The sequence below is a fragment of the Corythoichthys intestinalis genome, chromosome 1 (assembly GCF_030265065.1).
Source record: "Corythoichthys intestinalis isolate RoL2023-P3 chromosome 1, ASM3026506v1, whole genome shotgun sequence".
Classification (NCBI taxonomy): domain Eukaryota; kingdom Metazoa; phylum Chordata; class Actinopteri; order Syngnathiformes; family Syngnathidae; genus Corythoichthys; species Corythoichthys intestinalis.
In genome coordinates this window covers 66566001-66592250 of record NC_080395.1, presented here as the reverse complement: position 1 = coordinate 66592250, position 26250 = coordinate 66566001, and the positions used below count along the sequence as shown (strand labels likewise).

General features: G+C 39.4%; 1 protein-coding gene across 5 annotated transcripts in view; it reads left to right on the top strand.

Moving 5' to 3' along the window:
• Nucleotides 1-22722, top strand: part of crtc3 (CREB regulated transcription coactivator 3) — a 101865-nt gene extending 79143 nt beyond the window's left edge. For 4 of the 5 annotated variants that reach the window (XM_057836800.1, XM_057836791.1, XM_057836781.1 and 1 more), the window contains 2 exons: nucleotides 6674-6881; nucleotides 16627-22722. In XM_057836800.1, coding sequence (XP_057692783.1) covers nucleotides 6674-6881; nucleotides 16627-16832 — 414 coding nt within the window. In that variant the 3' untranslated portion in view covers nucleotides 16833-22722. The remainder of the gene's footprint in view (nucleotides 1-6673; nucleotides 6882-16626) is intronic. The other variant, XM_057836773.1, reaches the window with a different exon arrangement.
• Nucleotides 22723-26250: the final 3528 nt, after the last annotated feature.

Sequence of the window (26250 nt, the reverse complement as noted above, 5' to 3'; positions counted from 1 at the left end):
AATTGGACATTGTTTTCCTAGCTTAGTTTAGATTGGCAATAGAATTGGTTGTTTTACTGACTTTGACAAATCTGTTATACACTGACCACAAAAATAGACAAAAACAAAGTAGTCACACTCGCGTATAAAGTTATGACGCTCCATTGTTTTTCCTGGGGTAGTGGGTGAAAAGTTGCCTGATGTTCGATATTCGCTTCACATTCAGTTCTTACGTGCACGTACGCTGCCTCAAAGCTGCATTTGTGACTACATCACGACTATGGTATGTTGAGGACAATTACAGTAACTGTACAAAAACAGCAGTAGACACAGCATTTCTCCTGCCTTCTGCGTTAGGGTTGAGGCCAGGCAAAAGTAGTTTCACTAAGTATCAATTGAAACAACCTTTCCTATTCTGTTTTTTCTGTAGTTGTAGTTACTAAGGAAGCCCACTAAGGCCACAATTGCACGACAACAATCTTATGTAGTAACGCAAAGGTGGTATCACCACCATAACTTGATTCTGCTGTTTCCTCTTTTGTCCTAATCTCGTGGTACTTAACCTTGCTAAAGGTACCGAACCCCAATAGATTAACATGTGGATTCACCGAACCCTTTGGAATTAGATAATAAACCAATTTTTTTCAAATTCAAAACCGATATTTCTAAGTTGGAAAGCTAATAATTTAGAAAATTCCCATTCATAATTCTTCTCATTTTGAAAGCATATTTTATAAACGGGTCAAAATTTATACCAAGTCAAGCCAAAATACCAAGGTCGAGTCAACCTTCCACTGAGCAAACCAGTTCCTCCTCCCATCAGATCGAGCACTAGCAGTTGAAGCAAATGGATTAAGCCCGTAAATTGGGAGCAAACCAGTCCAAAACTTGGTCTAAAAAGCCACTTTGCCTAAATTTAATCAGGGTGCGAAGATAGGGCTCTGTGTTTCTCTTCTTCGCCGAACCCCTTAGACTTACTCACCGAACCCCAGGGGGTCGATCGAACCCAGATTAAAAAACGCTGTCCCAATCAAATAACAACATGGCAAAGTGTGTCAGGCAGAGACATTTTGTGTGTGCTGACGAGAAGGTAGCGCTGTTGCTTAACGTAACAACACGCTACAAACCAAGAAAGGCATTAAAAAGTGTCGACTGGGAGTCCTGCTTATTGAAACAATGTCGGGCTGTCTACGTCAGGGGTGTCCAAACGTTTTGCAAAGGGGGCCAGATTTAGTGTGGTAAAAATGTAGGGGGCCGACCTTGGCTGACGTCCTTTACATAGAAAAATATATTTAAGCAAATTTAAGTAAGCCATTATGTGTGTCACATTTGCTTTATTATTATTTTTTAATAATTTCAACAATCTCGCAACTAGCCTTTGTGGCGTCCTCTTTCGACTCTCGGGCTCTTGCAAAATACTGCTGCTGTAAAATTAAACTAGCTTCAAGTTGCTTCAGTTTCTCGCTACGTATCTTCCCTGTAATTCTGTCGTACAAGTCAGTGTGTCTTGTTTGGTCATATCGCCTCACATTGAACTCTTTAAAAACAGCGACTTTCTCTTTGTAAATGAGGGAGACACAGTTGTTGCGTATTTTAGTGAAGAAGTAGTCCAATTTCCACCTATTCTTGAAGCGTCGGCCGTCACAGTCAACATTCTTTTTTTTTTGTTGATTGTCGCCATTTTAGAAAATTGGGAGTAAAAGGTCACATTGGGTAATGTTGCTTAGAGTGCTGCTGCCTTTTAGTGGGTAAATGATGAGCAGCATTTAGTGTGTAAGCTATATTATTTCATATGCTGGTAGCATTACTGCTGACCAATTTATTAAGTCTGTGTGCGGGCCAGACGTTATTGATTTTATGTAAGAGGCTGGGGGCTGGATGAAATTAGACCACGGGCCGCATTTGGCCCCCTGGCCGGACTTTTGACATGTCTGGTCTACGTGCACTGTCATCAGAATCTTCACCCCATTCACTCTAAATATATTGGAGCGTTATGACCACCTACTGTTCCATAGTACAGAACTCAGTTGTCACCAAAAACTCACTTTTGCGTTGTCAGCTGTTTAAATGGCGACGACAGTTGGGAGGATTTTCAAGATTTCCACTCTGGAAAGAGCGTTCAAATTTTGTGGAAACGATATGGCTCTCTAGAAAAGTTTCTTGTTGTTCACCCCCATTGCCGTTGTCGTGTAATGCCCCCCAAGTCGCACAACTCCAACTTTCACCATATCTGTCATTTGGGTTAAGTAGGCACGACTGTTTATTACAATATATAACTCAAAGCTTTTTTTTATTTTTTTTGTCCCACATTCTAAATTCTGCGTTATACAGGATGAGCAAATAAAATCCAATTGCCACACACTGTGGGTGAGTTGAAGAAAAAAAAAAAAAAAAAACATGGCTTTGATGTTGTTTGTACTCTTTCCAAATTACCAGCGCAATCAGTTTATTTTATGTAACATGACATGAGTTGTTGGAATTATTCTTGGTGAAATCCCTTACCATGAAGACATCAAGATTGGATCCTTCCCTAAAGTGGCCTTTCCTTAACAAATAGTCAACTACAACTGCAACTTGCTGCTTGTTATAATCATGTGATCTGTTGAGGCAATAGTCACAAACAGGCACCAGAGTAACCACTACATGTTGTTGTATACAATTTAAGTTGTCCCGATATTTCATTGCTGGCATTCTGAAGAGTGTACATAAGTGTTGATTTTGGCAGCCCTTTTAGTTTTTGTCTTCGTCTTTTGTACGAAAATACTTATTAGTCTTAGTCATATTTTAATCATATCAGAATGTGTTTGTTTTTGTCTAATTTTAGTTGACGAAATCTCATACAAATTTCATCTAGTTTTAGTCGACAGTTACTCAAAATGTTTTCGTCTGTAACATTAAAACGTTTTAGTCCAAAAACAAAGGTTTCCAACAATTTCGAATGAAAATCGACAGATGACCACATGTTGTAACCTCTACAAGGACAGCACCAACTTGGTGATAATACACACTCGCTGGAAAATCTTTTTTTTTTTTTTTTTTTTTTTTTGGGGGGGGGGGGGGGGGGGTATGCTTAGTCTATCTATCCATCCATCCATACATCATCTTCCGCTTGCTCCAGGGTCGGGTCGCGGGGGCAGCAGCTTTAACAGGGAAGCCCAGACTTTCCTCTCACCAGACAGTACAAACAGCTCCTCCAGCGGGATTCGGCCACTTGTATCCGGGATCTTGACCCACAGCTCGCGAGCATAGGTGAGGGTAGGAACGTAGATCGACTGGTAAATCGAGAGCTGCGCCTTTCGGCTCAGCTCCTTCTTCACCACGACGGACTGGTGAAGAGTCCACATTGCTACAGACGCTGCACCGATCCGCCTGTCGATTTCCTGCTCCCTCCTACCCTTACTCGAGACCAAGACCCCAAGATACTTGAACCTTGGGGCATGATGTCATCCCCGACCTGGGGAGGGAACTCCAATCTTTTCCGACTGAGGACCACGGTCTCGGATTTGGAGGTGCTGATCTTTATCACAACCACTTCACCCTTGACTGCGGAGGTCATGGCTTGATGAAGCCTACAGCACCACATCATCTGAAAATAACAGAGATGCAATGCTGAGGTCACCAAACCGGACACCCTTTGGCTGCGCCTAGAAATTCTGTCCATTCTGTCCTTAAGAACAGAATCGGTGACAAAGGGCAGCCTTAGCGGAGTCCAACCCTCAACTAGGAACAAATTTGACTTACTGCCGGCAGTGCAGACCAAACTCTGACACCGGTTGTACAGGGACCGAACAGCCCTTACCAAGCGGCTCGGTACCCCATACTCCCAGAGCACCCCCACAGGACTTCCCGAGGCACACGGTCGAACGCCTTCTCCAGATCCACATAACATGTAGACTGGTTGGGCGAACTCCCATGCACCCTCGAGGACCCTGCCGAGGGTGTACAGCTGGTCCACTGTTCCGCGGCCGGGACAAAAACCACACTGCTCCTCCTGAATCCGAAATTCGACTTCCCGATGAACCCTCCTCTCCAGCACCCCTGAATAGACTTTGCCGTGAGGGCTGAGGGGTGTGATCCTTTTATAATTGGAACACGCCCTACGGCCGTCGTTTACCATGGCCTCGCCACACTCTTCCCACCTCCAGGCCTGGCTCCAGAGGGGGGCCCCGGTAACCGGCGTCCGAGCAAGGGAAACCTGAGTCAATTTATTTTATTCATCATAAAGGGTCATGTTGAGCCATGCTTTGTCTGGCCCCTCACCTAGGACCTGTTTGCCATGGGTGACCCTGCCAGGGGCTTAAAGCCCCAGACAGCATAGCTCCGAGGATCAATGGGACACGCAAACCCCTCCATCATGATAAGGTGATGACTCACGGAGGGGTGCTTAGAGTCTAGCCAGAGCAATTATCCCCCTTTAGGCAACTATAAAGAGTGTCTAACTGGCTCTCCTCTAGACTTATACTGACCAGAAAAGCCAAATCGCTCTGCTTTAGACTGGCCAGTGTTTTAAGAGGACGCTCGCCATTGTGAAGATAATGTTAGCGGAAACGCGGATACTACGCTCACGCTAGGAGTTACATTTAGCGTCTGATGATCACTCAGCACAGACCTTAAAGGCTAACTCAGCATTGCATATTCTCTCTTGCCAAGATAAGAAAACAAATCTTACAGTGTTTCCAAACATGCAAGATGGAGCGCAGCCTAGCTTGAGACAAATCCTAAACTCGAGTGAGGGCGCGGCACAGCACATGTCACAGTGACATGACTCTAAACACTGCTCCGATGCAAACTGACGTACTCTTCACACAATATGAAAATGTCACATATTGTGAACACGTAACAGAAACTGTTGCATTTTCGTCTCGTTTTCGTCTCTTCAGATAAAAATTGTAGGGCTGTCAAAATTATCGCGTTAACGGGCGGTAATTAATTTTTTAAATTAATCACGTTAAAATATTTGACGCAATTAACGCACATGGCCCGCTCAGAATAAAATGAGAGAAGTGTAATGTCCGCTTGTTACTTGTTTTTTGTTATTTGGCGCCCTCTGCTGGCGCTTGGGTCCAAATGATTTTATGGGTTTGGGGAGTGAGCATGGTGTAATGACATGAACAATGGCGAGCTACTAGTTTATTTTTTGATTGAAAATTTTACAAATTTTAATAAAACGAAAACATTAAGAGGGGTTTTCTATATTTTTTTATAAATTTCTATAACTTGTACTAACATTTATCCTTTATGAACTATAAGTCTTTCTATTCATGGATCGCTTTAAGAGAATGTTAATAATGTTAATGCCATCTTGTTGATTTATGGTTATAGTAAACAAATACAGTACTTATGTACCGTATGTTGAATGTATATATCCGTCTTGTGTCTTATCTTTTCATTCCAACAATAATTTACAGAAAAATATGGCATATTTTATAGATGGTTTGAATTGCCATTAATTACGATTAATTAATTTTTAAGCTGTAATTAACTCGATTAAAAATTTTAATCGTTTGACAGCCCTAAAAAATTTATATTCGTTTCATTATGTGCTTGTAATCCAAGCCACATTTTTAGCTCGTCATGTCATCGTCATGAAAATATTGTTCGTCGACGGAATATTTTCATTATCGTCATTGACGAAAATAACCCTGGTGTACATGTTGAATTTTTGCATTTAGACGGACCCTTAGTGCATTAAATACACTAATAGAGATGAGATACACTCAATTTCATTTCTTACAAAGAAGATTTAATACGCCCCTAAGGGTTGGTGCCCCCAGGTTGTGAATAATGATATAAAACTAAAATGTTTGTAAAAATCAATAAATATATATTTTACATTGTTTTTAAAAAAAAATGGCAGCAGTGTGGAGAGTAGTTAACAGGTCCTCCTCACAGTTCTGAGATTGAGGGTTCAATCCTGGCTCTGGCCTCCCAGTGTGGAGTTTAAATGTTCTACCCGTGCCTGGGTTGGGTTTCTCCAGGTACTCGTGCTTCCTGCCACATCCTAAAAACCTGCTTAGTAGACTGATTGAACACTCCAAATTCTCCTTAAGTGTGAGTGGGTGTGTGTGTGAATAGTTGTTTTCCTGCATGTGCCCTGGCAACCAGTTGTGAGTGTACCCTGCCTCCTGTTCGTTGTTAGCTAGGATCAGCTCCAGCATCCCCACGACCCTCGAGATGATAAGCGGTTCTGAAGATAGATGAACGAATGAACATTGTTTCAAAAGACCAGACTAAGAAAAAACGATGTGATTATTAGTGACCAGTTAAGTAATTTCTCTTGCTGAACAAAAACACTTAAAAAACCTAAAATCCCTTATTTATAATGAACTTCTCATTCCTCAGCTGGACTCCCAAAATATCTGAGGCCTCCCTTTCACCATTGTTGGTTACCAGGCAGCCTGAGCTGACCCTTTCCATCAGAGCCTCGCTTCCCCCCAGATGACCCTGGCTTATGTAACAATTGTGCTAAATTTCAGCACACAGGTTGCTGTGGTTGCTGGGAACATAGATATAAATTCCGCATTACGGCAAAACAAAAATAGGATGTTCACATTGCAGGATATGCAAGATTAATTAATATTTATCATCATCAAAATTAATTATGACAGGAGTTGTGCTTTTTGAAAAAAACATGATTATTCAGGCACTTTTTCCTGTTTTGTTTCTATCTCTTTCCAAACCATCTGCCGGCCAGTTGGACCAGTTCAGTCTGTTGGAAAATGCCATGAGCTCCACAGCAGGTGGGCCTTGCCTCGACCCTTCCTCGTCTTCTCTCTACTCCTCCCAGGCAGCCGTCACGGGGCTGGGTGGGAGCCATGGCAACCTGCATGACCCCATGCACATGGCTTCAAATATGCTGTACTCCAACTGCAGTGGAGGGTTGCCCAACATCATACTTACTGGTGAGTATCCACCTGCTTTTGCATAAGGTAACAAAATTAAAAACTACTACAAAACTACTACACCAAACATTTCATTTTATTTAAGCACGTTGTCACACAGCAGTACATAAGAAAAATGTGCATTTATACACATTATTGTTAACAAAGATGCTCAAAGGAGCCAGGAGAAATCATGTGAAGGCCAGCCCCTTTTCAAAATTGACAGTTATCAGGATAGCAGCTGTTGTGTTGTTGCATAGGAATGTAATGCACAGTTTTGGTTTTCTTACTTTAAAAAAGTAATTAGAGTTACAAATTAATTCTCCCAAAAAGTAATTGAGTTAGGAGCTAAGATACCACATTGTAAGAGTAATTAGTTACTCACCAAAACTGACATTACTTTTCATCTTCTACACGTTATTACATTATACATTCTATAACATCTTTCAAAAAAAAAAAACCCATTTATATTAACTGATTGAAGATTAAAAACACTGTGTACAGTATTTTAGAACTTCTGATATTTATTTGGATCAAATATATTAGTCTGTTAAGAAAACACAAATGTAAACTGACCAATTACCAGTGCAAATCTCTGAATCGTATGTTAGGCCTACTAATAACAGAACACTATCCTTAAAAATTTTGTGAAGTAGCAATATTAAATATTAATTAATTAATAATAATAATAATAATAAATAAAATAATAAATAATAAAATAAATAAATATATAAGTAAATATAAATAATAAACATATATACAGTGGGGCAAATAAGTATTTAGTCAACCACTAATTGTGCAAGTTCTCCCACTTGTTTTCGGGCTGTCGTTGGGCAACACGGACTTTCAACTCCCTTTCCTCACCCCGTGGCGTCAAAATGGTGATCAAAAATCCCTCAACCGCGCAGGGGGACCTAATGAATGACCTACAGAGAGCTGGGACAACAGTAACAAAGGCTACTATCAGTAACACAATGCGCCGCCAGGGACTCAAATCCTGCACTGCCAGACGTGTCCCCCTGCTGAAGAAAGTACACGTCCAGGCCCGTCTGCGGTTCGCTAGATGGCATTTGGATGATCCAGAAAAGGACTGGGAGAATGTGTTATGGTCAGATGAAACCAAAATTGAACTTTTTGGTAGAAACACAGGTTCTCATGTTTGGAGGAAAAAGAATACTGAATTGCACCATACCCACTGTGAAGCATGGGGGTGGAAACATCATGCTTTGGGGCTGTTTTTCTGCAAAGGGACCAGGACAACTGAGCTGTGTTAAGGAAAGAATGAATGGGGCCATGTATCGAGATATTTTGAGTGAAAATCCACTTCCATCAGCTAGGGCATTGAAGATGAGACGTGGTTGGGTCTTTCAGCATGATAATGATACCAAACTCACAGCCAGGGCAACAAAGGATTGACTTCGTAAAAAGCATTTCACGGTCCTGGAGTGGCCTAGCCAGTCTCCAGATCTCAACCCCATAGAAAATCTGTGGAGGGAGTTGAAAGTCCGTGCTGCCCAACGACAGCCCCAAAACATCACTTCTCTAGAGGAGATCTGCATGGAGGAATGGGTCAAAATACCAGCAACAGTGTGTGAAAATCTTGTGAAGAGTTACAGAAAACGTTTAGCCTCTGTTATTGCCAACAAAGGGTACATCACAAAGTCTTGAGATGAACTTTTGGTATTGACCAAATACTTATTTTCCACCATGATTTGCAAATAAATTCTTTAAAAATCAAACAATGTGATTTTGTTTTTTTTTCACATTCTGTCTCTCATGGTTGAGGTTTACCCATGTTGACAATTACAGGTCTCTCTAATATTTTCAAGTGGGAGAACTTGCACAATTAGTGGTTGACTAAATACTTATTTGCCCCACTATATGTATATATAATATTAATTAATTAATTAATTAATCATTAAATATTGAAAATAATTAAAGTTTGAGAATACTTCCTTTGAAATTCCCTGGCCTGTCGCCATTATCGCTGTCTTGTTGTGTTTGCCAGAGCGTGTAGTGAGACAGCTTGAGCGAGCAGGCCATGATCAGCCAACCTAGCCAGTCATCATCACGTTTACAATGGTGTCACCACACCATTCCCTCCTCCTCCCTCCCGCTGTGCTCTCTCCAGGCAAGCAGCTCATGTGTGACAAAATCAGACGGCTCGCGCTTCATTCAACCAAATGTAATAAAAGCGCCCTTTCACATCCTCAGTATCGGTAACGACGTTGCAAGATGGGTAAAGTCATTAATTAGATTACTCGCTACTGAAAAAAAAATGCTGTAATACTCTAACGCCGTTATTAACACTCGTAATACATGACTAAAAGAATTAGAATAGCTTTGTTGTCATTATACGAATGTACAACGAGATTGGGGTGAGCTTCTCATTTACAGTGCAAAAGTAATAAGTTGAAAAGGACGCTTAAAACTATACAAAATAAAAGGCCTAAAAATACACAAGATAGAGACAAGTTTCCTGGGCGAAATATGTGCAGGGCCATCTAGGAAAATGTCTGCTCCGAACTTCCGGTTTAGAAAGAACAACATTAATTGCGTCTGAAGAAAGCGGTGTGTTGACAAAGTTAAAACTGCAAAATCAAAACAGAGGAACCCACGTAATCTCAAAAAATTGATTCACCACGACATACTGTAGATGAGACGTTCTTTGTTGTGCGTGAACTGTTATCGCTATGTTGATCATTCGTGGACAAAATTATAACAACCTGTGTTGACGTGGGGTGTTGATTGATATGCCGGCCACTTGAGTGACCAAAATGAGGTGACATTACAAATAATATTACATTTGCCGAATGCAGAAGGGCTGACACGGATTTTGTTTTTACAAGGAAATACTACAAAGTCTGTACATATAAACAAAAATATTATGTCATTCTTTTTATTGCAGATATTGATCGCAATAAAACAATTAGACGAGATTATTCCATTTCTTGTTTTATTTAAAATGATTGGTGCATGTGCAAAACAGGTCAATAAAATCACAATTTATAAAATGATTAGAAAAATAGGATACGAGGATCCGAAATCACACAGCAGAGCTCTGGAGACTCGCCAAACTTTCACCCGACACTACGGCCTCCACACAGGCTTTCACCCACTGTAATTCCAGCTCCAATAGTGTATCTTAAAGTTGCTGCAGTTAAGAAGCTTGTAGTTGGATCTAGGGATCGAGCTGACGGTCCGCCGCGAAATGAGCCGCCGTCTCCCAGCCGCCCCCGGGTTGGCACGTAGTCTCGATATATGTCCATCAACGTACAGTAAGTGTTATTGCGAGGCACATCAACTTGTCTTCCCTTGCTTAACAGCGTTTTCCACCTGTAGACAAACAAACAAAAAACTTGAAACACTTGCATTTATGCTTTGACAATAATTGTGCCATCCAACAAGTACTGATTAGCAAAAGGCTAGCAGCAGATACAGTAGTGGTAGTAAATAATATTAAAGATCATCGTAATTACAATCGTCATCATAATAACAATATCAAAGGCAACAAGTCCTTTCATGCCCAAGATTTTAGTTCAAGTATTTTTTAAACACTGGACACATAAAAATGCAGGGATAGGAAGAACATACAGTGGGGAGAACAAGTATTTGATACACTGCCAATTTTGCTGGTTTTCCCACTTGCAAGCCATGTAGAGGTCTGTAATGTGTATCATAAGTTCTCTTCAACTGTGAGGGACGGAATGTAATACAAAAATCCAGAAAATCACATTGTATAATTTTTAAATAATAAATTTGTATTTAACGGCATGAAATAAGTATTTGATACATTACCAACTAGTAAATATTTCGGCTCTTAGTTCTTTTTTAAGAACCCCTCCTGTTCTCCACTCATTACTGGAAGTAACTGCGCCTGTTTGAACTTGTTACCTGTATAAAAGACACCTGTTCACATCCTCAAACAAACAAACTCCAACCTCTCCACAATGGCCAAGACCAAAGAGCTGTGTAAGGACATCAGGGATAAAATAGTAGACCTGCACAAGGCTGGGATGGGCTATAGGAAAATAAGCAAGCAGCTTGGTGAGAAGGTAACAACTGTTGGAGCGATTATTAGAAAATGGAAGAAGTTCAAGTTGACGGTCAATCTGCCTCGTTCTGGGGCTCCATGCAAGATCTCACCTTGTGGGGCATCACTGATCATGAGCAAGGTGAGGGATCAGCCCAGAACTACACGGCAGGACCTGGTCAATGACCTGAAGAGAGCTGGAACCACAGTCTCGAAGAAAACCATCGGAAACACATTACGCCGTCATGGATTAAAATCCTACAGCGCACGCAAGGTCCCGCTGCTGAAGCCAGTGCATGTCCAGACACGTCTGAAGTTTGCCACTGACCATCTGGAGGATCCAGAGGAGCAATGGGAGAAGGTCATGTGGTCGGATGAGACCAAAATTGAACGTTTTGGTCTAAACTCCACTCGTCGTGTTTGGAGGAAAAAGAAGGATGAGTACAACCCCAAGAACACCATCCCAACCGTGAAACATGGAGGAGGAAACATCATTTTTGGGGGCTGCTTCTCTGCCAAGTGTACAGGACGACTGCACCGTATTGAGGGGAGGCTGGATGGGGCTATGTATCGCCAGATCTTGGCTGACAACCTCCTTCCTTCAGTGAGAGCCCTGAAGATGGGTCATGGCTGGGTCTTCCTGCATGACAACGACCCAAAGCACACAGCCAAGGCAACTAAAGAGTGGCTCCGTAAGAAGCATCTTAAGGTCCTGGAGTGGCCTAGCCAGTCATCAGATCTGAACCCGATAGAAAATCTATGGAGGGAGCTGAAAGTCCGTGTTGCCTGGCAGCAGCCCCGAAACCTGAAGGCTCTGGAGAAGATCTGCATGGAGGAGTGGGCCAAAATCCCTGCTGCAGTGTGTGCAAACCTTGTCAAGGACTACAGGAAACGTTTGGTATCTGTAATAGCAAACAAAGGTTTCTGTACCAAATATTAAGTTCGATTTTTGTGATGTATCAGATACTTATTTCATGCAATTAAATGCAAATTTATTATTTAAAAATCATACACAGTGATTTTCTGTTTTTTTTGTATTAGATTCCGTCCCTCACAGTTGAAGAGAACTTATGATACAAATTACAGACCTCTACATGCTTTGCAAGTGGGAAAACCAGCAAAATCGGCAGTGTATCAAATACTTGTTCTCCCCACTGTACCTTCCATAACACGGCAACATGGCTACAAAAACACCCGGTCTTTGTGGTGGCACGAGCTTGGTTCCACATCTGCCTTCATGAACATGAACAAAACTTATCTGAGAAAGCCAAAAAACATTTTGGAATAATGTTAAAGCTTTTTGGGAAAAGGCATCAACATATAGTTTACAGGGGGAGAAAAACGAAGCCTTCTAAGAAAAGACCTCGGTCCCCACAGTCAAACATAGCGGAGGTTCCCTGATATTTTGAGGTTGCTTTGCTTCCTCTGATACTGGACTGCTTGACCATGTGCATGGCAATTTGAAGTCTGAAGACTACCAATAAATTTTGCAGCATAATGTAGGGCCTAGTGTGAGTGTAAGGTCATGGGTCTTCCAGCAGAACAATGACCCAAAACACACTTCAAAAAGAGAGAGAGATCTGAAAATGGCAGTTTGGAGAAGGCACCCTTCAAATCTCAGAGACCTGGAGCAGTTGGCCAAAGAGGAATGGTCTAAAATTCAAGCAGACCATTGTAAGAAACTCATTGGTGGATACCGGAAGCGGTTGTTCGCAGTTATTTTGTCTAAAGATTGTGCTGCCAACTATTAGGCTGAGGATGCTAATAGTTTTGTCTGGCCCATTTTTGAAGCTTTGTGTAAAATGATAATGATTTTTTTTTTTCATTCTCTTTTGTGTTTTTTCATTGCAAGCAAAATAAACGAAGATATTACTACCAAAGCATTTGTAAATGCAATCATTTTCTGGGAGAAATTAAGCATTATCTGACAGAATTGCAGGGGTGACAATACTTTTGGCTAGCACTTTAAGTGTCCAGGTAGTGCAGCAAGAGCGGCAGTGATATAGTATTGCACCTTTCATTACTGTTGTGCCCGGGGGCATTTTAGATCCAAGTTCAGGGTGGTGACAGTTCTAGGTAAGAAGCTGTTTTTCCGTCTGTTCACCTTTGCTTTAATGCACCTGTAGCGCCTGCCAGAGGCCAACAGGTCAAACAGCTGGGCACTGGGATCTAAGCTGTCTTTGATGATTTTGTGAGCTCTGCTGAGGCACCGGAGAGAAAAGAAAAACAGTGGACAGTTTGGATGCAAGCAGTTTGCTACATCATTAAAGCACACACACACAAGGTGTGAGTAGGTGTCTATCCGTGAATGTCAATCTTAAAGTGCTTCTTGTTTTCTGGTGTAAATATGCAGCACATTCTATTTGTACCTTTGTTTAAATTGGTTATGTGAAGTGCTTTTTTGAAGTCTTCCTCAAGCTTATTCCATAGGTCCACTCCACCTCGAGATACATTTTTTTTTATTAATAGCTGTACGAGAACCCATTGTTTCAAAGTTTGTTGACTATGCTGTACATCTTTATTGCTGAACAATTTTGGGATTTTGCAAGGGAGCAAGTTCAGTATCTCCTTCTACAGGATTTGCAGAATTTTAAATTTGATCAAATCTTCTAATTCCAAGGGCCCGCATTTAAAAAACAATAGGGTTATTTGTTCCCTATAACCTGTGTTGTGTATAATACGTAGAGCCCTTTTCTGCAGAATTAAAAGGGACTGTAAATTGGTTTCTAAGCGCTTTCCCAAACTTCAAGACAGTAAATTAGATGATGACACCATCATACCAATGTGCAATAAATAATATGCATATAGGGTTATGCAGTTTAGTATGTATATATACATATCAATTTGCTCATTTTGGCTATTTTGGGTTTCTATGACAGCTTTCGGTCGAGTACAACGCCAAGAAAATTTTGACTATCTATGCACTCAATGTCTTCATTATCAGTATTAATTCTTACATTCGTAAGTATTTTTTTATTTCCAAAGATCATCAGTGTTGTGTTTTTTAGGTTAAGAGTGTTTCTTAGGCTAGGTTCATACTACAGGTCTTAATGCACAAATCCGATTTTTTTTTTTTTTTTTGGTTATATCTGTTTTTTTGGCGTGCCCGTTCAGACTGCCTTTGTCCATTGAGACAATTCAAATATTATGAATGCGCACTAATTCGCAGTCCGACACGCGCTGAGCAAGAGGACTCGCATGCGCAGAAGCATCAAAACAAATGACCACACATGCTGCCTGTCATCATATCATATTTTGCTTTTCAAAAAGAGGACACAAAGAACAGACATAAATAATCCCCGTTTAGGCTTATATTGAAAGTTTATATTGATCGATAGCATGCACGCATTGTCCGTGCACGTCACACACACATATGGGCAGTTCGCCCCGACTAGACCGTCCAGTTAATGCCTCACTCGAGTCGGAAAAACACGAAAAAATCGGATTCGTGCATTAAGACCTGTAGTATGAACCTAGTCTTATTAACCAAAAGATGTCGCAGTCCCTTTCCAGGGCAGAGCATAGTTGCATCATCTCCATGTGGAACCAATTTAAGTTGTTTTGAGAGGTTAATTTTGTCATTAATGTACAAATTAAACAATAATTGCCCCAGAACAGATCCCTGGGGAACGCTACGTGACATATTTCTGTTGAGAACAATAGTCCCCAATTTGAATAAACTATTGTCTGTTTGAGATGTAAGATTTTTACCCACAAGTGGATTTCTTCATATGGCATATTTTGACATTTTGATAAGCAGTGTATCATGATCAGTCACCATCAAAGGCTTTTTTTTTTTTTTTTTTAATTTTACGTAAATGAAAATTGCAATGTTGTATAGGTAATTGCCCAGACTTGTCACTTCTTCCGTAAGATCTATGAGGACAATTGCAGTTGAAGATTTCTCCTGAAGCCATACTGACTTCGATTCAGCAGGCAATATTTATAGTCAATCAGTATGCAGCTTTTCTAGAATCTTTTCAGAAATGATGTAATAAAACAATCGGCCTATAGTTGGAGAATTGCTGCTCATCTTGATCTTTGAGGACTGATAGGACTTTTGCTATTTTCATTTTATCTGGGAATTTTCCAATTTGGAAACAGATTACATATGTAACTGATTGGTTTCACAATTTCTTGAATCACACTTTTTATTAAAGTCATATGCAGCCCATTGCAATCTGAAGATGTTTTGTTTTTAAAATGATTGACAAGCTTGAGCATTTTTTGCTTTCGTCAACTGAGTTGAGGAAGGAGGAGTTTGAATGCTCTTGGTTAAAAACAGCTGTTTGCGTTGAGGTGATGTCAACAGAAGGGATTTTCCCAGCTAGATCAGGCCCAACACTGACAAAATAATCATTAAATGCATTTGCCGCTTCTTCCATGTTAACTAGTGTTTTACCATTGAAAAAAGAACTCTCCACTGCACAGCTAGCTTGATTTTTTCCCCTCATTAATTACATTATTTAATACTTGCCACTTACCTCAAGGTTATTTTTCCACCGTTTCCATCACGTCACATGGAAGGTATCTGATACTGAAAAGAAAAATATTGCTTTAAAATGCCTCAGGCCGTATACAAAAATGAATTCAGTAAAAGCCTGGTAGAACTTGTTAAAATTAGGCGAAACACGGTGTCTGGTGATATCACATGACTTTAAAACTTCAGGCAGTCATTGCCTGTAAAGGGTTTTCAGCCAAGTATTAGGAATGAGCAATTTATTTTCAGCTGTTGTCCAGTTACTTTTAAGCGTCTGAAAAATTAAAGGATCGGAATGAAAACAAACAAAAATTCTCTATTACTGTTTTTTTTTTTTCCGCCCAACCAACAGAATTAAAAGCATAAAAGTCTGCACTTCAACTCCATTTTTGTTTTTGTACTGTAAAGCAAGAGCACACAATTAAAATCCCAAAGTATTTACTGTATATGCAAGGAAATACAACCAGTTTGAATGTTGAGCCTTATGAACACAACATGTTTGCTATACATCCCCTTAAATAAGCATTCATGTGTGCTTGACAAAATGAAAAAGAAAACATCAAAACATCCTCCTTTCAAGAGCTAGCTATCAATAAATAAATAAATAACCGGCAGTAGCATAAAAGACCATGAAGCATAACAAGATGTGATGGTGGGCTCTTACGCAAACCTTCCCCCTCCCTGGAGTATGCTATCTGATTAATGAGGATGAAATTAGATATGATGCTTTGTGCCCTTGGTGTTTCTCTGGTTTTGTAAACTATTAACGGGGTTATTTCAGGTCTACTTGCAAACCATATACAGTACGAGTGTCATTTAGATATGTCCGCTCTTGAAAGCAGTGAGACAAAATTATCAGTGGCACCTCCAGAAATTTTTCATAGGGGTGGCCAGATGGGGCCACTTCAAATTTTGGGGTGGCACACCAAAACTAAAACCCGTAATTTCAGGTTTTCATTATATTATTGCAGTAAAAAGTTCAGGGGAAAACTATCAGAAAGACATTAGGACACGGCTACTGATATACTTTGGTGTATTGTGTAATATTTGATGTTACTAAGGATTTAATGTGCATAGTCCATAGTCCTGGCTGTAGTTTGGGATGAAATGCATAACTGATGCTACAAAAATCTAACGATATACTGGCAAGCGGGGTGGCCAGTGGGGTGGCCAACAAATTTATAGGGGGGGCTGTGGTGGCGCCACTGAACATTATTGGTCATCCTTTGTTCATCCTTTCTGTATCCCTATAGATGAGTCCAATCCCAGTCTTTCAAAGGACATCAGTAGCGTTCTGTCGACGGTGCCAGAGTGTTTCGACTCGGAAGGAGGCTTCCCGCTGGAAGACGAGCTGCACATCGAGCCCCTCAGCCTGGATGGTCTGAGCATGCTGAGTGATCCCGACATGGTGCTGCCAGACCCGTCTGTAGAAGACACGTTCCGCAGTGACAGACTCTGAGTGGGACATTTTAGTCTCCATTCAAGCAAATGTAAACACACACAGACACAGTCACATTTGCAGTAGAAAAAGCAAAGTGCATGAATCCGAATATGCATGTATTCAATGCATACATGTACACAAACACACACACTTTAAGTTAAATGTTAAAGAGACCTGGTTTACACCTGCAACAATCAAAGATAGCGTCACACTTAACCCTTTATAGAGCACGTGTCCCCAACTCCATAAAGACCTTGTGTTCACATATGTGGACGTTAGGGATGTCACAGATCCAGTCACAAAAATTGGGCCAATAGGGCCATTTTTCAGAGGATCGAAATCAGAGAGACAGCTAGAACGAAAATTGATATTTGCCATATGGCATTTTTTTTTGCCCTGTGACAAAATGGATTTTGCCATGTGGCATTTTTTTTGCCATGTGGCAATATTGATTTTGCCATGTGGCATTTTTTTGCCATGTTGCAAAATGGATTTTGCCATGTGGCATTTTTTCTTTCCCATGTGGCATTCTTTTTGCCATGTTGCGTTTTTTTTTTTTTTTTTGCCGTATGGCAAAATTGATTTTACCGTGTGGCTTTTTTTTTGTCTTGTGGCAAAATGGATTTTGACATGTGGCATTTTTTTTGGTATGTGGCAAAAGGGATGTTGGTTTTGTGGCATTTTTTTGGGGTGTATGGCAGTTTTGCAGGCCATGCACGTCCATGCCATTGACGGCTATGCACGTCCAAATTTTCCATTCATATTAAATAGCAGAAAAACGTGTGGCTGTGATTTTTGACCATGCATTTCAGCGTCATCATTACAGCGCATTAACATTCAACTGGCAACCAAGTCAGGCTATGCCATTGACGGCTATGCACGTCCAAATTCTCCATTCATATTAAATGGAAGAAAAACGTGTGGCTGTGATTTTCTACCCCCGAAAAAATGCCACAAACCAAAATCAATTTTGCCACAAACCAAAAAAATGCCACATGTCAAAATACATTTTGACTCATGTCAAAATACATTTTGCACATTGCAAAAAAAAAAAAAAAATCCAAAATACAGTTTGCCACATACCAAAAAAATGCCACATGGCAAAATCAATTTTGCCACATGGCAAAAAAAAAAAAAAAAAAAAATGCCACATGGCAAAATCAATTTTGCCACATGGCAAGTATCACTTTTGGTTCTCGGCCCTACTGCGAAATCGGATGAAAAGGATAAGGATTCAAGTTTTTAAAAAATATCCATATACTTTTTTTTTTTTTTTTTTTTTTACGGACTAAAAAGAATCAAAATAATTCAGAAATACGATGACATTGCCAAAGGAAACAAAAATAGAGTGGTACCTCTACAACAAATTTAATTAATTCCAGGACCTGGTTTGTAAGTCGAAATGGTGTTGAGCGGGATTTTTCCATAAGAATACATTATAATTCGATTATTTGTTCCACAGCCCAAAAACCTACGCTAAATCCTTAATAAATACTGCTGGTACAGTAAAAAAATAGCAATTACGCATGGAAAAACAAATACATTATAAATACAAGTCGGAATAATAATAATATAACAAATCTGCTTCTAATGTGGCGGTTGTGTTTTAGAGATAGTGTAAAGCGCTTTGAGCGCCTTGAAAGGTGGAAAAGCGCTATATAAGTATAACACCATTTACCATTACCATTTACATGCTGTTTCTGAACGTGTCTTGTGACTGACAAGAGAGAGGTGTGGTAGAGAGGGAAGTTTTTACTTTTTTTCATGTTGTTGTTGGTGTCGGACAACGGCAGACAGTAGCAGTGTTTTTTTGCACAAGTTCTCAAATAAATAATTAAAAACTTGACGAAGCTGGCGACGTCCTTGCCGATGTTACAATAATAACAATCATTATAATAAATCGGAGATAAAAAGCGTGTTTATTGTCACCATTACTTGGAGACTGGTGAACAGAGGTTGGAGGAGACTGGCCATATTATCGAGCCAGTTCACTTTTTCTACCCTTCTTAATTTCAATGGTAAGTGTCACCTTTTTCCGTTTTCACTGCCTGCACTAACCTTCTTGGGACCCATGTTGATTTCTCTCACAAGAAAATCTGTCGTGCGTCTGTCTTGCGGGAAAACAACGAAAATGCAATGCTGTCGTAAATCGTATTTCGAGCATGTTGGGACAAATGAGGAGTCAAATTTTACGTTGGATGTTGAAAGGATCGTATGTGAATATGAGCGTATGTCGAGGTACCACTGCATATACTGTATATATATATATATATATATACTGTATATATATATAATTATGGCGGAAAACACAGATAAGACTGAAAAAGCGGTTTCTGCTCTTGCAAACATCTTTAAAAGAAACCGCTGAATTTTAAGCCAAAACAACTGTTGTTTGATAGAACAATATGTCGATATGCCGCCTTAGCAGATTCATGGCGCATTAAGCCCCCGAACTATTTTTCATTTGTCCGTTTTACCCTGGAAACCCCCGTTTACAGATGTCGCGCAACCTCTTTTCTTTAGACCCAGCCATAAAACGAAGGTAATTAATTATATTTATTACTCAAAATGTCTGTCATTTTTAGCTCAGCATCATTAATTGATGGCTAATATTTCATTTTAAAAAATATATATAAAAATTATTCACTCGCATATTTTAAACTTTTAAACAAAATACGTCACAATGAAAAAAATGGTGTCTAGAAAAAAGTCACGGATATCTACCTCATAACTATCGCTTATTGTATTTTTTTGTTGTTGTCACATTTTCCCCAATACTATAGATGATAAATAATTGATCCAAACAAAGGAAAAATTGGAAAAAAAAAAGGGGGGGAAAAACGGTCTAAAAGGGAAAATATGTGAAAATGAAAATCTCGACCACTCCTCAATGTCTGCGATTTCTGCATCGCGACTCTTATTATATTACCATGTGTCACCCATAAATCCCCCCAAAATCCGGCTGTGGCCATTCACAGAAAAATTTTTCTTTGCCACAAATTTGAGATTTTAAGCTTTCCAATGATGTCTCACATGTGCATATCGGACAGTTTTGAAATTTGGCCAAATTGCGGGTCTCAGAGCAGAACTCCTGTGTCCTCCTCACCTGTGTCTTTTCCGCCATATATATATATTTTTTTTTTCACTAATGATCATTATTTTTAGAAAATACAATTATAAATAAAATACAAATATAAATGAATAAAATGATTATAAAAAAACAAAAAATAAAAAACAAAAAATACAATGTTTATAGGCCCCAACCACACTCAAAAGTTGTTTTTTAATCATTTATGATACATAATGCCCCATAAAGGGTTAAGCTTGATTCATCCTCAGACATTTGTGGTGGTATAAAGTGAAGTCGACACAGAGGCAGCGACTCAAAAAGTCTTGAAACAAACAAAACAATCGCTTGAAGGGTCTCAGCCATCCTGCTCTTTTCCCTTTTCGCAGCCAACCGTCGTAGCCATGGCAGCATTGTTGCCTAGGTTACATACCATGGCAATCCCATTCCTGTGCTCGAGGGCAACAGATGCCGACACACAACTGACTTTTCTCAAAGCTCACGTGCATGAGCGAATGTCAGATCAGAGGTGCAGGCCGGTGTGACCCAGGTAAACATCCATTTCCACAGCATCACGCTTTTGAACAATCGTACAAGGAAAAAAATGCAGATCCGGCAATTTTTAAGGTGTTTGCCACAGAGATACAATATACATGTTGCAATTTTAGGACGATTAGGATGTACTACAAAACAAAAAGGGCAAAATGTTTACAAAGATATTTTAAGTACATGTTACTGAAGGATATACAGTAGATTTTTGGATTTATAAGAGCTAAAATTATCGTGTGCTGCATAAAGGCTAAAACCCTTCAGCAGGGACACATTGTATGCATCAATTTTAAAACTGAACTTTTTTTTTTTTTTTTTACATCAAGTATGTTGTAATTTGAGTTTTGTACCAAGTTGTACTGGCGCTTGCACTGTGCTTAAATGTTGTGAGAAAGGCCATGCTCAGTACTGCTGTGGATCACTTGTCTTAGCAGCACATTAAAGCTCGTGCGTGGAGGAAACGCAAAGTGACAACTCACGTGGACACGGGACACCATGTAACATTGCACTTGGGGTCTTTTGCACTGATTGGTTCATGGTGTCTTACACCTGCTCGAATGTTGTTTTTTAACGTGACAACCCAAAGAAGTTGAGGGGAGCCATTAAGAGGAAGATGAGACTCATGGCTAAATTACTAAATAATGCACCAGTTTAATTAAGAAGCTATTGATTTTTTTTGGTTGAAATATACTAGTGGTGATATAAAGGAGCGCTGATGTCTTTTGTAACAAGTTGCTGGGAAGAAATCTGCTATTTTGGGGCATTAATTGCCCTTTTGTCTGTTTTCACTGAACGTCAGGGACTGCAATTCAAAGAGCTATATTTTTAATATCGTTAATTCAAGGAGAAGGTGCATTGATCTGGCTGTGCTCTTTTAGCTATGCAACAATTTTTTTGTTTAATGCCCCGCCTGTTGAACAGGTGCATCTTGTACACTATGCAGTGTAACTAACCATGCAGGTTTTTTGTAAGGGCAGATCATTTTGTGAAGTCCCCATATTACATGTGTCAAGTGTCCACGGTGTTTGTCATTCTTCAGTCTGCTCTCGCAGGGTGTCACCAGCAGGAGAACTAAAGTGTCTGCAGTGCAATTATGAACAGCGCTACATTTTAGAACTTTTAACTCAATGGCTGCCATTGACGACGATAGACGTCCAATCCATTTGAACTGGGAGGCTGGCAGCGAATGAACATAGCCTCTCAGTTCAAACGGATTGGACATCTTCTACACTGCAAAAACACACCTCTTTAAAACTAGTTAAATTCCCTTGTTTTCAGTGTAAATCTTCTAGAAATAAGTGAAATTATCTGCCAGAGCTTCAAGTAAATTTTACTCAGATTTCTTGAAATAAGAAAAATAGCTTACCGGTACTGAAAATAAGTAAAACTTATTTTAAGCAATAAATGTATACTGTATTTTTCGAAATATAAATTGCACCTGAGTGTAAGTCGCACCAGCTATTAATTGCTCAACGCAGAGGAAAAAAACATAAGTCGCACCGGAGTATAAGTCGCATTTTGGGGGGAAATTTACTTGATAAAATCCAACACATAGATCAGATATGTCATCTTGAGAGGCAATTTAAAATAAAAATACAATAGTGAACAACATGCTGAACAAGTGTATAGTATGATAATGTTACATGATGCATGAACAACGAAATGCGAACGTGGCCGGTATGTTAATGTAACATAGCTGAACTCTTAATGAGTTATTCAGATAACTATAGCATAAAGAACATGGTAACAAGTTTACCAAGCCATCAGTGTCACTCCACCAAAATAACATGTGACATGATATAATAATGTGTTAATAATTTCATACATAAGTTGCCCCAGAGTATAAGTCACATCCCCACCCAAACTATGAAAAAAAACTGATTTATAGTCTGAAAAAGACGGTATATTTGATCTTAAAAAGGCAGATATTAGATTACTATTATTAATAGATATTGTTCAATTAGAACAAATAGTAATATTTAAAGGAATAATGTGATGCATTAATCTGTTAACTACACTGAAAATTTGTAATGTTTTAATCAGATTATCTTAAATCTAGTCAAATAATTTTCTCAATCTTATTTTGAGTGTTTAGGACTAGGTAACAGACTAATGCGTCAGATTATGTGTCTGACTTTAAGTAAATATTACTTATTGTTCTTATTAAGGCCATACATCTAAAAGTAAGTCATTTTTCACCTAAATCAAGAAAATGCTTTCAAATATTGTTTTTTAAATACAATATTTGTTTTAATTCAGAGCATTTTTGATGAGCTTTAAAAAAATAAATAAATTTAAAAAAAAGATGTACTAATTTATTGCTTAAAATAAATCTGTTAAGTTTATTTTCAGCTATTTTTATTTTAAGAAATCTGAGTAAAATTTACTTCAAGCACTGGCAGATAATTTCACTTATTTTTAGTAGATTTACACTGAAAACAAGGGATTTTAACCAGTTTTAAGGAGGTGTGTTTTTGCAGTGCAGAGAATTATTTGACTTATTTTAAGAAAATCTGATTAAGACTTTATAAATCTGCAGTGTAGTGACACTCATTTAAATTCACAGCAGATGGATGAAAAGACTTTAAAAAATTACACTGCTATGGTCGTCAATGGCACTGAACGACTTAAAGGCGCTGTTTGAATTTTGCTTTTCGGGCCCGAGGTGACGTACGAGTACAAAAAAAGCCTTTACCTTTATATCTCGTGGAAAATGAAGGGGGGTGTTGGGGTTTGTTTATCAGAGTTTATATTTAGTTGAAGCTTCTATACATTTGTACTGGCTTTGTTGTAAACACCATTAGGCGCTGTGATGAAGCCATGTTTAAGCTTATTTTTCTGTTTGTCTGAATGTGTCCAAAGTGTATTTCTGTCTGTGTCCTGCCTGTTTCCTTCTCTTTCGCTCTCTTGATGCCTGCCTTCTGCTGCCTTACATGTGTTTTTGAACTTTTTATATTCCAGATAGCCAACGCTTCCTGTAGCCTTAGCTGTTTGTATTGGCTGCCTATGTGGTTCTTCTGTCACTTAGTATCCCTTTTTGTTGTTTCTATTTTATTTTTTTAGTCTGTCCTACTTTTTAGCTACATATTATGTACAGTTCTGTTATTTAAAGAAACGTCCAACTAGTGTTACTACTTATTTTGTAATTTGATCTGCGTCTTTGTTTTTCCTCACATAAGGTAAAAAATTGTCTTGGTTTTTAATATACATTTAGTGCTTACCCTTTTGATTTAATATAAACAAATAAAGTCATAACTGTATTAAGGATGATCGTTGGTGGTGTTCCTTTTGCAACCGTTAGATGGCAGTAAAGGCGCTGTTAGCAATTTATGAGCATTTGGTCCATTCATTTTTAGAGGCCCTCCTCTCCATTTTGTTCAGTTGATTGAAAAGGTTTTAAATCTGATTGTTGTGCTCAACTCATCCCAGGAAGGATTATGGACCTCAAATATAAGAGTTCATTGTCATTATCCATATTGACGCAGCCAACTCTTCTAATTAGCACCAATATGACTATCACATTTATACAAAAATAAAGAAACAGACAGTACTTAACCATTATCTCTGAGATAAGTCTTAAAAGGCACCTTCTGTATTCCTATTTTCGTTATCGTAATGTATGTATTGCATGGGCGTAGGTTTGGTCTCAAAATTGCTCGGGACGATATAACAGTATAGACCCGCATGTACACTATTTGCTGGGTACGGGACATTATTAAGACTAAACACATTATTGAACGGGGATATTGCTCACGAATATGAACCTAATGAATTCACGGGCTAAATGAGCAATGCAAAATACATCTGTATTGACTTATACTAACTTTCACGTGTATGGGTTCAGGTGATACACCGTTCGAGTCAAACCTTCGTTTTCAACAACTATTTTGAAAACTTTCAGAATAAATGTCTGGATTTCATGAGCAAGTTTAAAATGCCTACAACGTCATAAAAGAAGTCTTAAATAGCATTATTATTTGAATTCAAATCATATTTTGAGACGATTCAACTATATACAACAATTTGGCAAAGCGCAGATGACGAGAAATTAGTCTTTTAGTCTGCCGTTTAGCCCCTGCCCGTCATTATAGAGCTCTAGCGTCTCCAACAGGAGAATGAGGTCGAAAGGGTCATGGTTTCATCTGAATTTAGAATTCAGCCCGTTGAGGGGGAATTGTTCAGAACGAGGAAAATGCAGCAAAGAGAGCCGCAAAATGTCATTCTTTCGGTCTCTCTACTCCAATAAGGCTAGTTTCATACTACAGGTCTTAATGCACAAATCAGATTTTTTGTCATATCTGGTTTTTTGGCGTGCCCGTTCAGACTGCCTTTGTCCATTGAGACCGTACAAGTATTACGCATGCGTACTAATTCGTAGTCTGACACGCGCTGAGCAAGAAGACCCGCATGCACAGAAGCATCAAAACAAATGACCACACATGTCATCCGTCATTCCATGTTATTTTGCTTTTCAAAAAGAGGACGCAAATAACAGACATAAATAATCCCCGTTTAGGTTTATATTCAAAGTTTATATGGGTCAATAGCATGCACACACTGTCCATGCATGTCACACACACATACGGGCAGTTTGCCCCGACTCTCGACCGTGCAAGCAATGTTGAAATATTGCTCATATAGAGCAGAGAGAAAACCACTCATTCTCAGGCTTATCCTCAACCCATTTTTATTTTTTTCTGACCGTTGTCAAGCCCGCCCTTCCCCAAAAGCCATGTTTAGTGCAAGCTAGGCGCTAATAACACACAGCTGCACCGCTGCCGTAGCGTCTCAATGGCTCTTTGATGACGTAATTGCTGAACGAATTCCGATTTGGGAAACTTGACAGTACAGACCGCTGGAAAAATGTGGCCCAGATCGGATTTAAACCACATACAAAAGTGACCCAGATCGGATTTAAAATGGTCCACTTCTATGCGACTTGTCCCGTTCAGACCATCAAGTTGATGCCTCACTCGAGTCGGAAAAACACGGAAAAAATGGGTTCGTGCATTAAGACCTGTAGTATGAATTTAGCCTAATTTTACAGGATATTCTTTTTATCTCAGTATTTTTCCCCAATTGTTAAATAAATTGTATGGTCATGACAAATATTAGTCTTGTGCTAAATGGAATATGAAATATTAAAAATGCATTTAATCAGTACGACATGGAAAAATTACTCCATAATGGTCAAAACTGTCCACTTCTTGCACCTCCCAAACTATATTTAATGCCACCGGAATTTGGCTTTCTCATTTCCCTGCCCCGGCTTCGGAGAGCGTAAGCAAACCAGCAGGCGTGACAGCTAGCCGACATGCTAACCCAAACTGAGTGAAGTCTCAGTCTTATTGTCTTTTTCGAAGCGAAAAGTCACACAAAACTAGCCCGGATCAGGTCACATGGCGGCGGGGTTGTCGATTGTCTTGTATTGCTCGCCGCCGGGCCTATTGCCGATCGGCGAGCAAGTTACAGCTCGTTCCCCTGCTACGGACAAAAGAGCTCGCCAGGGAAGCAGCTGGAGAGTACCCTCGGACAAACCTGCCGATGTCAGAGGAGCGCGTAGCTGCCACATGGTGAACACGATGGCGTAAAATAATTATTTACTACGCGGCGAAGATCTAAACAGTGAGAGAGCGGCGTGCAGTTCTTTGCAGCTAACATGGCAGGATTTGTCTGAGGAGAATTTTTCTACATGTCTGTCCATGATCAAACGTAAGTAAATATTCCTTAATTTAACAGAAGTTTGTAGTGTTGACTTTGTAATGGCTGTTTTGCGGCCATTTTTAACAGAAAGTTGCAATTTCTGATGGGGTTGAAAAT